Source organism: Chelmon rostratus, chromosome 4 (genome assembly GCF_017976325.1).
Source record: "Chelmon rostratus isolate fCheRos1 chromosome 4, fCheRos1.pri, whole genome shotgun sequence".
In the NCBI taxonomy this organism is placed as follows: Eukaryota; Metazoa; Chordata; class Actinopteri; order Chaetodontiformes; family Chaetodontidae; genus Chelmon; species Chelmon rostratus.
Genome location: NC_055661.1, coordinates 11,121,099 through 11,135,566, shown reverse-complemented (window position 1 = coordinate 11,135,566; position 14,468 = coordinate 11,121,099). Strand labels below are relative to the sequence as shown.

General features: G+C 43.3%; 1 protein-coding gene across 1 annotated transcript; it reads right to left on the bottom strand.

Moving 5' to 3' along the window:
• Positions 1-71: 71 nt before the first annotated feature.
• ivns1abpa (influenza virus NS1A binding protein a) lies at positions 72-13,877 on the bottom strand. Its single transcript, XM_041935138.1, has 15 exons — positions 13,698-13,877; positions 8,517-8,813; positions 8,166-8,299; positions 7,313-7,482; positions 7,103-7,178; positions 6,800-6,973; positions 5,891-6,016; positions 4,226-4,336; positions 3,481-3,622; positions 2,999-3,223; positions 2,512-2,633; positions 2,127-2,253; positions 1,846-1,977; positions 1,407-1,580; positions 72-1,289 (listed from the first exon to the last, which is right to left on the bottom strand). The coding sequence occupies exons 3-15, from the start codon at positions 8,274-8,276 to the stop codon at positions 1,027-1,029; spliced, it is 1,953 nt and encodes a 650-aa protein (XP_041791072.1). The 5' UTR covers positions 8,277-8,299; positions 8,517-8,813; positions 13,698-13,877; the 3' UTR covers positions 72-1,026.
• Positions 13,878-14,468: the final 591 nt, after the last annotated feature.

The window sequence follows — 14,468 nt, the reverse complement described above, 5'->3', positions numbered from 1 at the left end:
AAAACAGTGGCCATGTTGCTTCCCGACTTCACTTGATGACATGCATTTAGAAAGTAGGACGAAGACAGAAATCTGATTTAAATGATTTATTAATTAAGAAATGTTACAAATGTGATAATTTTCTTGCTCTAACATTCCTCCCAGAAGAATCTGCCAATGCCTGACACTTTAAAACACAAGAGAAAAAAAAGGATCTTCAGTAAACTGCATCTCTACATACATCAATTAGTTAAATCACAATAACAAAAGTTTGGTTAGCAGAAGCATGGTTGTGCGCGTGGTGTGTGCATAAAAAATTAACTAAAACTGGCACTGGTTAGATTCATTGACTTAACCTGTCTGCTACTACTTTTATTTTATCGGTAAATCAGCAGTGTATAAAAAATATAAAAAAGGCCATCATTTCAGTTTCAAAAAACAATCCAGCTTGTTTAAAATGACACAAAAAAGCCATGACAGGTGTTTATCAACTCGCACTCTGAGTAAGGCTTTAAACCACTGACCTTTAAATATGTGAGCAAAATTACATTTCCACAACAGAAATATTCTTAAATAAACTTTGAACTTTCAAAAGTCAATTATCACCACTCCATACTGCCACCTTCCAAGTGACCAATAATTGCGAGCTCATCTGAAAACCTTCAATGAAAGTGACAAACCTTTTAACTCTAAGAGAAAAAGAAAAAGCACTAAATGTGTATTAAATGTTGGCATATGACAAAAAAATGAGGAAGAAATCAAATATATACAGCACGAGAAACATTGTATGCAATATGCAAAGGCGTCATGTTGCTTTGGGCAACAACCCCTCCATCCCCACATGTCAAATATAAGCCAGTCTTCACTGAAGACCCCTCATCCAACAACCCCCCACCCCCCACCCCCATATATCCGCTCACTCACACACACACACACACACAGAACATCACGAAACACGATTACGTCACTAAGCCTGTTAGTTTGGAAAAGGTGAAGCACTGTGAAACTCCCCCAGCCCTTCCCTCCCACCTCCCTGTCCTCCCCTCTTCAGTCAGAGAGGGGAGACAGGGCCTTGGTGCAGTCGTTCCACTCGTCCGTCTCAGGGTTGTACACCTCCATCGTGTTGAGGAACTCGTTGCCATCGAAGCCGCCCACAGCGTAGATGGTTTCGCCCAACATGGCCACGCCTGCGTTGCTGCGAGAAGACGTCATGCTGCCCAGCATCCTCCATTCATTGCGGGCGGGGTCGTACACCTCCACACAGCGGAGCGCGTGGGAGCCATCGAAACCGCCAACGACAAACAGCTTGCCTGAACAGAGTGAAGCATGTTAGTTGATTAGTGTCAACATAATACGACAAAATGATTGTGTTCTGCACAGAAACTGAATCCCCCAGATCCATTCCATTCATTTTGTCATGGGCTCACCTGCGTGGACAGCAACGCCGGCCCCCCTGCGAGCCACATTCATGGGGGCTATCAGGGTCCAGGTGTTGTTCTCAGGGTTGTAGCGTTCCACAGTGTTCAGGCAGTTCCACGACTCTGCTCCTCCAATCACATACATGTAGCCCTCCAGCTCGCACACTGCTGCCTGGTGCCTCCCTGAAAACATTTGCTGAATGAATCCGACTTTCTAAATTCCCCTCTAGCTTTCCTGAGGAATTGTTATCCTGCTTTTGGTCTCATTCTTCACATAACGCTCACTCTGCTCAACAATGCAACTTCCCAGAGAGAATAACTAAAGCTTTACATTGAAGACGTGTTGGTCCTCTGAAATAGATATTCAGCTTTATGCTTGAGGTTGGATTGTGTTGAATGTATAAAATGGAGCATTTTGAGTGTGATGTGGGACTGTATGGATACATACTGATGTTAAGAGAGGCACAGTTGGACCAGGTTTTGGTCACAGGGTCAAAAGCATCACAGTTCTTAAGGCCCTTCTGCCCGCAGGGGTCCGATCCTCCCACAACATAGAGTTTGTTGTTCAGAGAGCAGACGCCTTTAAACACAAAGGACAGGAATGAGCTAAAATGCCAACTAGCCTGAAGTCACAGTAACGGAGAGGCCACTTTATTTAACCATTTTCCTGGATAGAAATCATTTTAAAGTTCAACAATCTCTTAAGAAATCGTTCCAAGAGGGGCTGACCTGCATTGCAGCGGTTTGTCCTCAGTTCCGGCACTTGAGCCCATTCATCAGCATGTGGGTCGTACCTCTCCCCACAGCTCAGCTCGTCAGAATGCCCATTCGAACCACCAATCACGTACAGCTGACCCTGTGAGAGGGGGAAATGCATACGATGCTAGAATCTGATACATCAACCTGACACTTACACACTGCCTATTTTGATTTCCTAAAATAATAACAATAAAAAGGACCTACTGACATTATATTAACAGAACTCAGAAACCCAAATATTTGGACATGCAAGTGTGGAAGTATTTTCACAAGACTGAAACCTGTTCCAGGTACTGGAAAGGTTCACTCCTAGGACAATTTTCCAAGTGTGAGTAGTAGTAACAGTAAACTGTACCATGAGCACAGCCATCTGGAATCGAGCCCGTGGAGTCCGCATGGGAGCGATGAAGGTCCAGCGGTCCTCTTTGGGGTCATAACACTCCACAGTCCTTAGACACTCCTCTCTGTTGTAGCCTCCTACAGGAACAGCAAGACACATCAAGGTTACAGTGGAGCTCTGTGGGCCTACTTTTTCCATGCTTTTCTTTTTTACATAACCCCCATATTCAGCAATAAATATTCAAGACACTGAGGCTCGTGTTCCATCATTTCCATCGGTCAGCATCACTAACAGCAGTACAAGTCTCACCAAGTTTGGTGTAGGCATTGATGGCACTTGGGCTACACAAAGAAACTATGAGCCTCAAGGTAAGTTTGTCTAAGCAAAGAGAGTAGCATGTAGCTTCCCATGTATCCCTTTCTCCTTGTAGTCCCAATTACATACACTTTACACATGATATAACACTGGTTACTGTAATCTTCTAAGCCTGTTTAGTGCTAACCTGCTGCGATGAGTCTTCCGTTCAGGGCTGCGGTGCCCAGGCCAGAGCGAGCATAGTGCATGGGTGAGAGCGGTTGCTCCTCCAGCTCCTCTGGCTGGGCCTCAAAGCTGAGGCTCTTCATCAGGCAGGGGGTGGCAGAGGGGGAGGTCTGAGGGCTGCTGCGACCGTGCAAGAAGATCACACACAGCACACTGTCCAGCACAGCCAGACAGAGGTAGGTGTTGTCTGGGGGCAAGTTTGGAGATTGTTAGAGATACTTGAGGGAAAAACGTTCTGAGCCTAAGTTCAGAATTCTGGAGAAAAAGAAAAAAAATCGGATTGTCCTTTCAAGCAAAGTGGTTTAGTTTTGAAATCACCAGATTTTCCACTTTAATCTCACCTACGCTGTGCAGCATCTATGAGATGTCATGCACATGATATAAAGACTAAAATATCATTGATTGTGCTGTAACAAATCTCATGCAGTTCACAGGGACACTTACTTGTGGTCTTCTCAGAGGCGATGTACTTCCACTCTCTCCTGGCGGTCTGTTTCGGGGCATTTCCTGCTTGGTTGGAGGGTGACAGGCTTCCTGAGGAGCTGCAGCTCATCTGTCTCTGGGTGCTCTCCCGTACGGGTTTCTTCTGTAAGAGCACAGTGCAGCTACAGAAGCCAAGCTTGCACCACGGGCCCACCAGTGGCCAACACCAGCTAATCATACCGCAAACTACGCAGTGATCCAGCCGGTCTAATGTAGACGCTGACATAATGAGCCTGCATTATTCTTGTCCGAGTATGTATTGAAATCCGAAGCCAATCATCTGAAGCCAACAACACAGCACTGCAAACTACAGTCTCAGACCACGCAATCTTATCTAAGAGCACATAGTTCAGTCACAACTAAAAAAAAAAAAAATAAGAAGAAGAAAGACAGCAGAGACAGCCATCACTGCCTGTACTCCACTGGTTGATTTTATTTTAAAAATCTAAATATGGTTTTATTATATGCTCAACAGCATAGCCAGGCAGGCATCTTGGCCTATTTCTAAATTTATTTACTGACATTAGTCTTGATATTGTGGCTAAATTGTGGTATTAAATGAGTCGTATCTACGTCTAGCCAGGCACAGGCTGTGTAGTATTTTTATGCATGGCCAGGCACAAGCTGTACGGTAAAGCTACACGCTGCCAAGCAAAATGTGGTAGAGACTTTGTTACAGTGAAGCCAGGCACAAGCTGTTGAGTACCTGCACAAACTGAAGGTGGTCCTCCTCGCCACCAAACACCTCACTGTGCCCCTCAATCACCAGCCCTCCATCCACCAGCTTATGGTCAGGTGAGTAGTACAGCGTTTGCACCTGAAAGACAAACAGGAACAACACACCCATGTGGCTGTCTCCATGGCAACACACTGAGAGCCCCAGCATAAGGGGGAGACGAGGGGGGAGGAAGAGGAGGGGCAGTGCTGTGGAGAGGAAGAGGGGAAGGGATGAAGGCCTGGATCTTTAGCCGCTTGGATGGAAAACTTCCTTTAAAAAGACACACACGCTGCTGCCACTGCACAGAGTGGGTTAAGTGGCTGAGCTCAAGAAGGTATCTGACACCGTCGCTCCTTAATTTGCATCTAAAAAAGAGGGGGGCTGTGAAGAATGAGAGGCTGCATCTGCAAAGATCTTCTGTGAAGAATGAAGAAGAGGAGGAGGAGGGGCTGCACATAGCCCTCTTCCCACCTCTGCTGCTTGGAAACGGGTCCTCTAGCTGAAGGAGTTGGTCATTGTGACGGCAGCCACAACAGGCAGTCAAATCCAGGTGAATTCAGACTATGCTGTTGTAAAAACCATCAAGCTAATCTCAATTATTACCTAATAATAGATTAAATCCAAGAAGAAAAAAAGAAGCAAAAACCAGACAAAGCAAGATAATAAGAATAAGTCACTCAGTTGCCCATCTGAAGGGCAAATTTTAGAGGACAAAAAGCAAAAGACTCATACTTTGTAAATAAGTGAGAAGTTGCTGAATATTTTAAATTCATCCGGGAGCTTAATTTGTAGCCGAGTGAAAAATCACTATGCCTATGTGCAGTGCCGTTTTCTGTCCAATGCCTTAGTTGAGTGGTTCTTGAATGTGCCAGTGTATGTAAGTAAGTAAGTATGCCTGTAAGAGAATAAATAGTTATGTGCACTAAAGGGGCATCAACTGGATGTATTTATCACTATATGTTTTGTGAGCAAGGTGTTCTGGTTAATGCGGAAATGGGATGCATCTGTACAGTATATGTGGCATGGACAGATGGGAGCACAGTGTTGCTTGGCTGCAAAGAGGGGCTGCTGAGAGGCAGTAGTGCTCCTCTCCTCCCTCTCTTTTCTCTGACTCATTACCCTGGTGGCTCAGTCCTGGCTCCTCAGTCTGGTCTCCTGCTGCTGCTAATAAACCTACAGGAGAGATAAATCAACGGGGAGGAGTTCCTGTTAGTGCTGGAGCAACAAACGCGCACCTGTTCAGATAGTAAAGTGGCAGTGAGACAGTAGAATCAGGGGTCAGACCTTTGAGAACCTGCGTTTTTGTGTTTCAGAGGAGAAGAGCACTGTAATACTCAGATGGGGCTGTATATAAACCAACCACATACCCAAAACAGAACAGTGGAAACAAAAAACGAGCAAACAGCAGCTCTTTTTGGCTCACCTCTAATTTGTAGTATGGTTCAGGGGTTTCTTACTGCAAAAACCTCAACAAATCAGAGGGGAAAAAAAACAACAATCCTGACGTAGCAGCACGACAGCGGCATGCCACTTCTATTTCAGCCCCCTTAATGACTTCTTAATGTCAAAAACAGGAGGAGTCAGAGAGAGGGGAAAGGGCAGGGTAGGAACTGAAGATCAGCCTGAGTTGAGACTGCACACCCCGGTACTGACCTCCTCCATAAGTCGTTCCAGTTGGTCTCCATTCTCCCAAAGGCTACGCTGCACCCAGTTGAGCACCTTTGAGTAGAGCTTGCCATTGCTGGGCAGGGTCAGGTTGTCTTCTAGCATTACTTCTAACTGTAAACACACCAAGCAAATGAAACAGGAGTTAGATCAGCACACAGTAGAAACAAAGTGACTTAGGAAATTCATACCATGTCCTTTATTACTCACTGCAAATCTTCTACTAAATCCTCACATTTTTCAATTTGCCATTTATGTAGTGCCATACCACAACAAAACTTCTCATGACACATGCCATATAGACACATACGCTGATGTACAGAGACCCAACAATTCCAATTTGAGAGGCTGTAATTAACAAACATTTTGTATTTTATGGATGAAGTATTTCACTGTCCAATAAACTTACTGATTGATTTTCTAAGTTATGCATAATCCTAATTCAGGGTAAAGTGTAATTAAGGACAAGCAGCATGCATGCTTGTATTTTAGCCCAATATAACCTCATTTGATTTATCTGACCTGCAACCAGACTTACCTCGTGAAGTACTGAGTGCAGTGCTCATGCTGAATAAAGCCGTACTCTGTAACCCGCCCACACTAGGTCTTACTATTGCATATGCTGTAAGTCCCCTGCCCTTAATACACTCTCAGCAGGATTTAGCAGTAGTAAAGCATAGTAAAATCTATAAAAAGGCACAACTTCATGCTGTAAGTATTGTTAATCTTATGTCAAAGTCAGAAAGGTAAAAAATCTTACAAATCTTAATCCAGTATGTCTTTTTCAATTTAAGACCTCCAACACTGGCTAGTTATAATGCAGGAGCAAAGGTAGGACTAGAATAGGCTACATCCAAGAGCAGTGAAACATTATGGTATCTGTGCCATAGACAGTACCTTGAGACGGGGAAGTTTGAGGAAGTCCTCCTGTTCAGACACTTCCAGCAGATGGTCCTGGATGAATGCGTCCACCTTGGCCAAAACTCTGGCATCTCCCATAGAGCTGGCAAAGTTACGAAAAGAGATGGCGTTCTGGGAATCCATTTTAGACAGCAGGTAGTCGCCACAAATCTGTGAAGTGAGTGGGACATGTTAAAGTCAACAAAAACTTAACTCAAACTCAACTGTAAAATCCATGTGACCAAAATGGTGACATTGGGAAAGCAACTGTGATTACAAAGCACAAGAGGTAAAACACACCTGTTTGACTCGCTCCATCTTGAATCTTTTGGCAGCAGAGTAAACTTCCTTGACAAGTTCCTTGTCTGCCTTTAGTCTTTGTTAGACAGACACATGCACACAGACAAAGGATAAAAAAAAAAAAAAAAAAAAAAGAGCTTGTCAATTATTCAAAACCTGAGAATTTTACTGTGATAAGATCAGAGACAAAAGGTCAAAGGCGCTACTAACTGGGCAGTATAGGCATAGTTGAGCAAGATCTCCACAGCCTCTGGGTCCAAGTCCTCAAAAGTGACATGTGAGACTCCATGAGGCTCATTGTCACTATTAAAGATCTCAAACAGGTAGGGACTGCAGCAAGCCAGAACAGCACGGTGAGCCATCAGCTCATGACCGCACACCTGGACAAATAAAAAGAAAGAAGACAAACAATAAAGTAATCATAATGAGAGTTTGTAATAGGAAGCCTACTACAAAATATACACCTGATGGGAGGCAACTGCTACAAATTATGATTTCAGTGTTCCAATATTTAAGGAAACAAAAGTAATTAACCCCAAATACTGATTGAGAGAATATACAGGAAAAGCAACATGAACAACTAAAGCAAATAGATTCCCTTGCTCCTCAATAGCAGTATCTAAATGACAGTTCCTGAATGGCTGCACAAGTCTCTAAGATCTGTATCTGTAAGATCTGCAAATAGTGGAGCCAGGTTCTCACACTTAGATAGAGATAGAGATAGAGATATGAGAGCAACTGAAACATAACAGTGAATAACATAACAATGAAGTAAACACCTAAATCTCTTTCTATTTTTTAAGTTTGGTATGAGTTAGACAAAATACACACCATTCATCACTCAGTGAACTATGCTGCAGATTTTTTAAACTATATGCACATTCAGGTCCACAGTGTTTACTGACATCTTGCACATCAAACTTTTTTGTATTCCTAACAAACGTGTTTGTTGTTTTATCCCCTATGGTGCATCTATTATGTTTCATGGAATGACTCAGTGGCTTCCCTGAAAAAGTGCAATGGCCCATGTGTGAGTGTGTGTGTGTGTGTGTGTCAAGCATACCTGCAGTCTAACATCGCAGAACTGCCCACTCTTTCTCAGAGCGTTCATTTTGGCCACAGTAGAATCCAGGAAACTCTCATCCTCAAAGATCAAATAACCATTTGGAATCATCTTGGTAAATTTTGATGGTATGCCTTCAGAGGAAAAGGACAAATTAATTAATTAATTTTGGCCCAGTAAACAATAATACACAGTATGGTTGTCTTCTGCAATCTGTCCAACATGCCTTCAGATGTGCAAAATTGCAATAGCTGGCTTTGTTAATTGATGACCAGAGAGAGGATTAGGATTAGGTGCCTGTCATGTGTATTGTGCTTCATAATCTGCCCTGTGCATTAGTCATTGCCTTACCTAATAGAGAATAACTCAAATCCAGGGAAGGACCACTGCTGAGAGCAGAACAAGAACCGAGGGTAGGCAATTGGCAAAGCAGACTGAGATCACAATGGAATCCAAGTCTTCTTCACCCGAGGAGAGGGATGAGAAGATGTTAGAAGAAATGCCAGTTGACTATATGGGCGTGAGCAGAAGGGAGAGGGGGAGCAGCCGCACGGACAAATTATCAGGCTTGAAGCGACTGTAATCAAGTCCTCGGAATCCCGTTGGCTATAGAGTTGTACTTATTCTGTGTTGGTCATACATTATAACCTAGAAGAAAATGAGAAAAGGGAAAAGACACATGAGTTTAGGTTTTTCTTATTTTTGTGAAGAAAGGGCAAATGGCCCATTTTGAAATTGATGCCTCCAGTTCTTGGCACCCATGCAATGCTAGCATGAGTCAGTTCCACGTGCTAAATCAAGGTAACCTTTCACATGGTGGTGGCAGTTGAGAACACTGCCCTCCCTCCTCCTCTTCCACTCCCTCATTGCATCGTCCTTTTCACAAGCCATTTTCCAAACATGCATTCAAGATCACAAGCTTCCGTACATACCACTAGCATACAAAATTCAAGAATAGACAATCTGATTCAGGATACACTAGTCACTTCATCTGATCATGTTATCCCCATCGAATTCAGCATTTTATCCCAATATACTGCAAACCAAAAAGCATACAGTGTCAGTAGCTAAGCCCATGCCTTTGATACTCCTTCCTTCCAACACCCTCCATTTAGCGCTTAAATCTCCACACCTGCTGCTACGTTCTACCAGTCCAAGCAAGACCGTTTAATCCATCTCTTGCCTTCAGATCTGTCTGGACTCTCTCTGAAGCAAGGCCTCTCTAACTGTCTTATGTGACAAGCCCCTTAAGCTGGCTCCTCCCTGTAGGAACCCTGCCATTCAAACACTGACCTATAAGGAAAACGCAGGTGGGAGCAATTTGTGACAGCATTTCCACAGCCAGTCAGTTGGTGAGATACAGTGATGGTTCCTTCCCCCCCACTTCATCTGCGTGGCTGCACTATGAATTCTGGTTGGTCATCCAACATACTCCAAAAACCATGTAACCCTGTCCCACAAGCCCCACCCATCCACACTTGAATGTCACATCCAATGGAGATCATCCCATATCTCACCATTGCAAGATATTTTTTTCTGCGATTAAAGAGGTTACATTTCACTAGCTGTCAAGCTGCAGGCAGCCCAAACTGAGCCAAGCAAAAGCACACAGATCTCACTTGCGCCAATGAGATTTTGGTCACAACAAAAATTGATACAACTGACATCATTTTATGCATAACTACCTCATCACTATGCCGCAGTCTGAAGCTCAGTAACTAAATTACATTGCAATTCCAGTTTTATCACCATCCCATATGGGGAGAGAGGACAAGACAGACCACAGCAGCTGTGCCATAGTCTGAAATTGTATCCACACTCCATGTGATGAGGCTTTCTTGGGTAGCCTAGCTTTGTGTGTTCTGTAGCCAACTCGAATGTTCTGATGTGTGTTCTTTCTAACTCATTAGAAAGAGCTGTGATTTACTCAGCTGCGCATATAGTGTACTTGTGACCCTCAGCTGCTGTCAGTGGCACATTTCAGCGTGAGCATGTGAATTTTTTTGTTTTTTATACCATGCATCAATCCAGGGGTAGATTTCAGGCTATAGAGTTATCTGCTAGTGCGATACAAGCAATGTAAAACACAGCCAGATTGACATTAGAGAGAACAGTGTGCTCTTTGTGCATGGCTGAAATAACAACTGTCTTCCCGACAGTCAGATGGTTTGGAGGAAAGGTATACGACCATATTCTTGTAAACCCAAGGCTGTGTGTGAAAGGCCCCGACATAATATTTTTCTCACATTTGCCTTAGGCCGAAAATACATTCTTGCAGTCTAAGACACTTTGGATTCAGCAACATTTTTTTTTTCCGTTGAAATAAGACTTCCCAAGCCATGCCTTTTCAATAAATAATTCTTATAATAAAAGCATCATATATGTGAAAGGTGCCAGGTAGCTGGTGAAACATGTCAATCACAATGCCATTTAGGTGCCAACAGCTAAAATTATACGTTACACTTTGCAATTAAACCAATTGTGCAATGTAATGACTTGTATGCCAGTCATCTGAAACGGCATCTAGCCAATATTTAAAAACCACCCATAAAGCACAAATACACATGTGTGCCTAGACAGAACATAACAACCAAATGCAAAAAATCAGTGACCTACTGAACTCAAAACCACCAACAGTCAGAAATTAATAATCATAAGCCATGTATCAGCAGGAAAAAAAAAAGAATTATGTCGGGATCAGATTACTTAGCCTCTCATTTAACTTTTTTCCTTTGCCCTGTTGACACACAAACATAATACAAAGGAAAAATAAAGGGCAAAATGCAAAAGGAGAGTACAGTGGCTATGTCAGTCTGCAGAAGGAATAAAAGAACTAGAAAAATGAATTGCTCTGCTCTGAAAAATTACTTTGCACCATTTGGTAACAGTCAATGTCAGCTGAGTTTTGTTTGAGAGTAAAAGTTAAACAGCGCACACTGAACATTCAGATGTGTGGTGCTGAAAAGCCGTCTTGGGTTTGGCAAAGATATGTGACACTATCAAGGCTGCTGGGAAGTGAGCCAGAGATTTTTCTGGGTAAATACGCAAGCACGATGGCACATGCTAGAATATAGTCTTTTTGTATTGCACTGAGCAGCGTTTACAGCAAGGCTGGCAGTGAAAACTATAATTCATCCTGTCTGTGTGGATGGAGGCAGCACTGACCCAGATTTGAGTCGTTATGCAACATCTGGCAGAAGACTTCTTGTGAAGGCTCAAAAGCTCAACTCCTCCACACGGTTGGGTCCACCACACTCGCCTGTTGCCATTCCCCTCACATTTCTCAATTAATCCAGAATTCGGCCAGGCGAGGAATGCCCTCTGCTCTCTAGATAATTATTTTACACAGTTGCCACCGTAATTACAGCTGTGATTAAATAATAATCTTCAGTATACTGATAAGACAATCCGACGCCATTACCAGTGTTACTATGGGAACCAGAAAAATGGCAGGCTAAATGCTGTGTTAAGCATAATCACACAAAGACTACGTATTAATTTTCTTTTTTTTTTTTTTACAGAAACTGTTGCCCCTTTGGCGACTTGCGCTGACTCAAGATTCATGTCCAAAAACTGCTGTGTCAATGGCAAAATAACAGTGACAAGATCAAGTTAATGACTGCACAGGAATTATGCAAAAAGAAAAAAGCCAGTCAGACTTGGCGAGCTGTAAATGTGGATATATGAGCACACACTTGAAATCCAGGAAACAAAGGAGAGAAAACAAAGGCACAAAAGAGAAAGAGTGAGATTGTTCACAACTTTGTCACAGAGGGTAGCTTTGAATGTATTTTTTTCTCCATTTTTCCATCTGATTAGTCAGACACAAAAGTGCAGATCTGACACTGAACAATAAACGCTTGTTAGACACCCCTCCAGTGGTGAAGAGAGGCACTGCTGGATATTTCACAGGTTTTTCTGTGTGGAAATTTACCACTTAAAGTTACCACATCTAATACAAAGAATTCTATTATGGGTTGTGACGAAAAAAAACATGAAGGAGGCGGTGAGCAATGTGTTGGCTGCGCATCTATAGAAATATACAAAAATAAAAAAGAAATCCACACCCTTGTTCAAAGCAGTATCAGGACTGAGATACAACAGTACCTCAAACGCAACAACAGCCTCTACAGAACAGCGAAAATGAGGAAGACGGTAAATATGTTTTTTGAAATGAGAAATCCCCCACATTCAAAAACTAGAGCAACTCATTTCTATACCACTCAAGGAAGAAAAAAGGAGAAATGTCTTGAGCATGGCAAGTCAGACAGGAAGGGTGTCTTATTAACCATCTATTGGATAAACCTTAGAGGGCCCGCTAAATATATATATTTTTTCTTTTTCATAAAATCATTCATCTGCAGTATTTCCACGTGGTTACCAGGCTCAGATCCGGATTAAAAGCACAGTCGGCCTACACTACATAAGGCAACCTGCAGCCGGGACGCACGACGTATATACTAAAACACTTCAGGAAATCTGAAACACAAAGAATTGGCTAGACAATTTCCTTTTACTCAGAAATCGATACAGTGCAGTCAATAAGGCTCAACGACGACAGCAACAGTGACGCGTCAATATCAAGCCGAGACTGGTCACGGCCCATAAAATCTGACACAACACGGCACTAAACGGAGGGAGAGTAAAGGACAGACTGTACCCACGTTATGTTGCCGACTCTGCCATCCCCCAGTGGGCAAATCTTACAATTGGCCCTCCAGTATCTCATATTTGTCTGTTCGCAGTAAAGCAATGTCATTAATCTGCCTGCCTCCTCCTGTAGTCGAGTAGCTAATGTGCCGGGGCCATGATGTCTGGCGATGTGCCAGAAGTCATATAGCTCGTCTGTACATACATCCCGCCACCAGAAACTGGGTCACCAGCGAGAGCCCCCCCCCGAAAAATCTGTTTGGGTCGACTTTTACACGGATTTACACGCGCATACAATACAAATACTTTGTCTTAAAGGCGAGGTTGTCATTGAGTTGGAGCCCAGCACTTCGCAACCTCAAGAGAGATGGAGAGGTCTGCCACGCTCGGAAGCTAGCGCGTGTTAGCTTCTAACTAGGCAACCTGCTGCTAAGCTAGGATGGGCAGCCATAAAACAGCCACGCCGGCTTAATTAATTTAACTGGACCATGTCGACCACATTCGGTCGTTTTCCCGTGTCCGTGCTTAACGCTAGAACAACCTTCAACATTCCGTTAGGTGCCAATATGAGCAAAACATGCGCGTCATTAGTTAACGCTAACGTTAGCTATCTGCTGAAAGCGGCGGTTTGTGTGACATTGTCCGCGCCCGTAACGTTACACGAGGTAAATTAGCGTATTTCCAGCAGTTTCCACCCATTCTGAGCAAGGGCTACAGCTGCCGTTCATTCTCAGCGCAAAATAAATATACGGTGACATTAGTATCCACTGTAGACAATGTCAGAATTAACGTTTCCCCGCACATTTTAACAGTTAAGCTACGTTATTTGACAGCCACGTCAAACAGCATAATAATCTTTACAGAAAGAAGAAAAGATCTTACCTGAGGCGTTTGACAGCAAACGATATTAGACATATTTAATGCGAATTCAGAGTTGGTTGTTTCGGGTTAGAGCAAAGACGCAACGCGGCTTCAGGCACGGGTTGTAGGGCTTGTGGTCTGTTCTCTCTCTGTAGCAGAAGCACGTCCGGTCTGGTCTGGACTGGCTGTGACAGAATGGCCGGCTGATGAAAGCGCGCTCTCGAGAAAAACCTGTGCGGGCACCACGGCGCGTGTGACGTACTCAGCAGTGGGCGGTCCCGCACGCCTACTCCACTCTGGAAGAGATGTGTCCACAGTGCATCGAGTGGATCCAGTGGAGTCTTTTCCTTCAACCAGTGGTGGAGAAAGTTAGAAAATCTACTTTTGAAGTAGTAAAGTTTGCTACAGTGATAAATATTCAACAAGTAAAAGGGCTGCATTCAGACTTTGGCAGTAAATGTATCAATACAAGTATCAAGAGTAAAGATACGCAAAGCAGAGTGTGGCTTTGCCAAAACCCTAACTTCAGAGATTCACATAGGTTCAGATTAGTTGAAGAAGGTAATATAAAAGAACAGAAGTTCACAGAAGAAATTAAATTAATAAGGGAAGGTGCAGACAGAATGAAAGAAGACATAAATGAAGATATCATCAGCGATATTTTATGACATCCTACAAACTTTTACTTGAGCACAGAGGATTTCATGACTTAATGTGCTGAACTAATGAATATCCTACTTTGCCCTCAAGGGTGAGGTCAGAGAGCAGTTGAGCAATAAAACAGCACCTCTG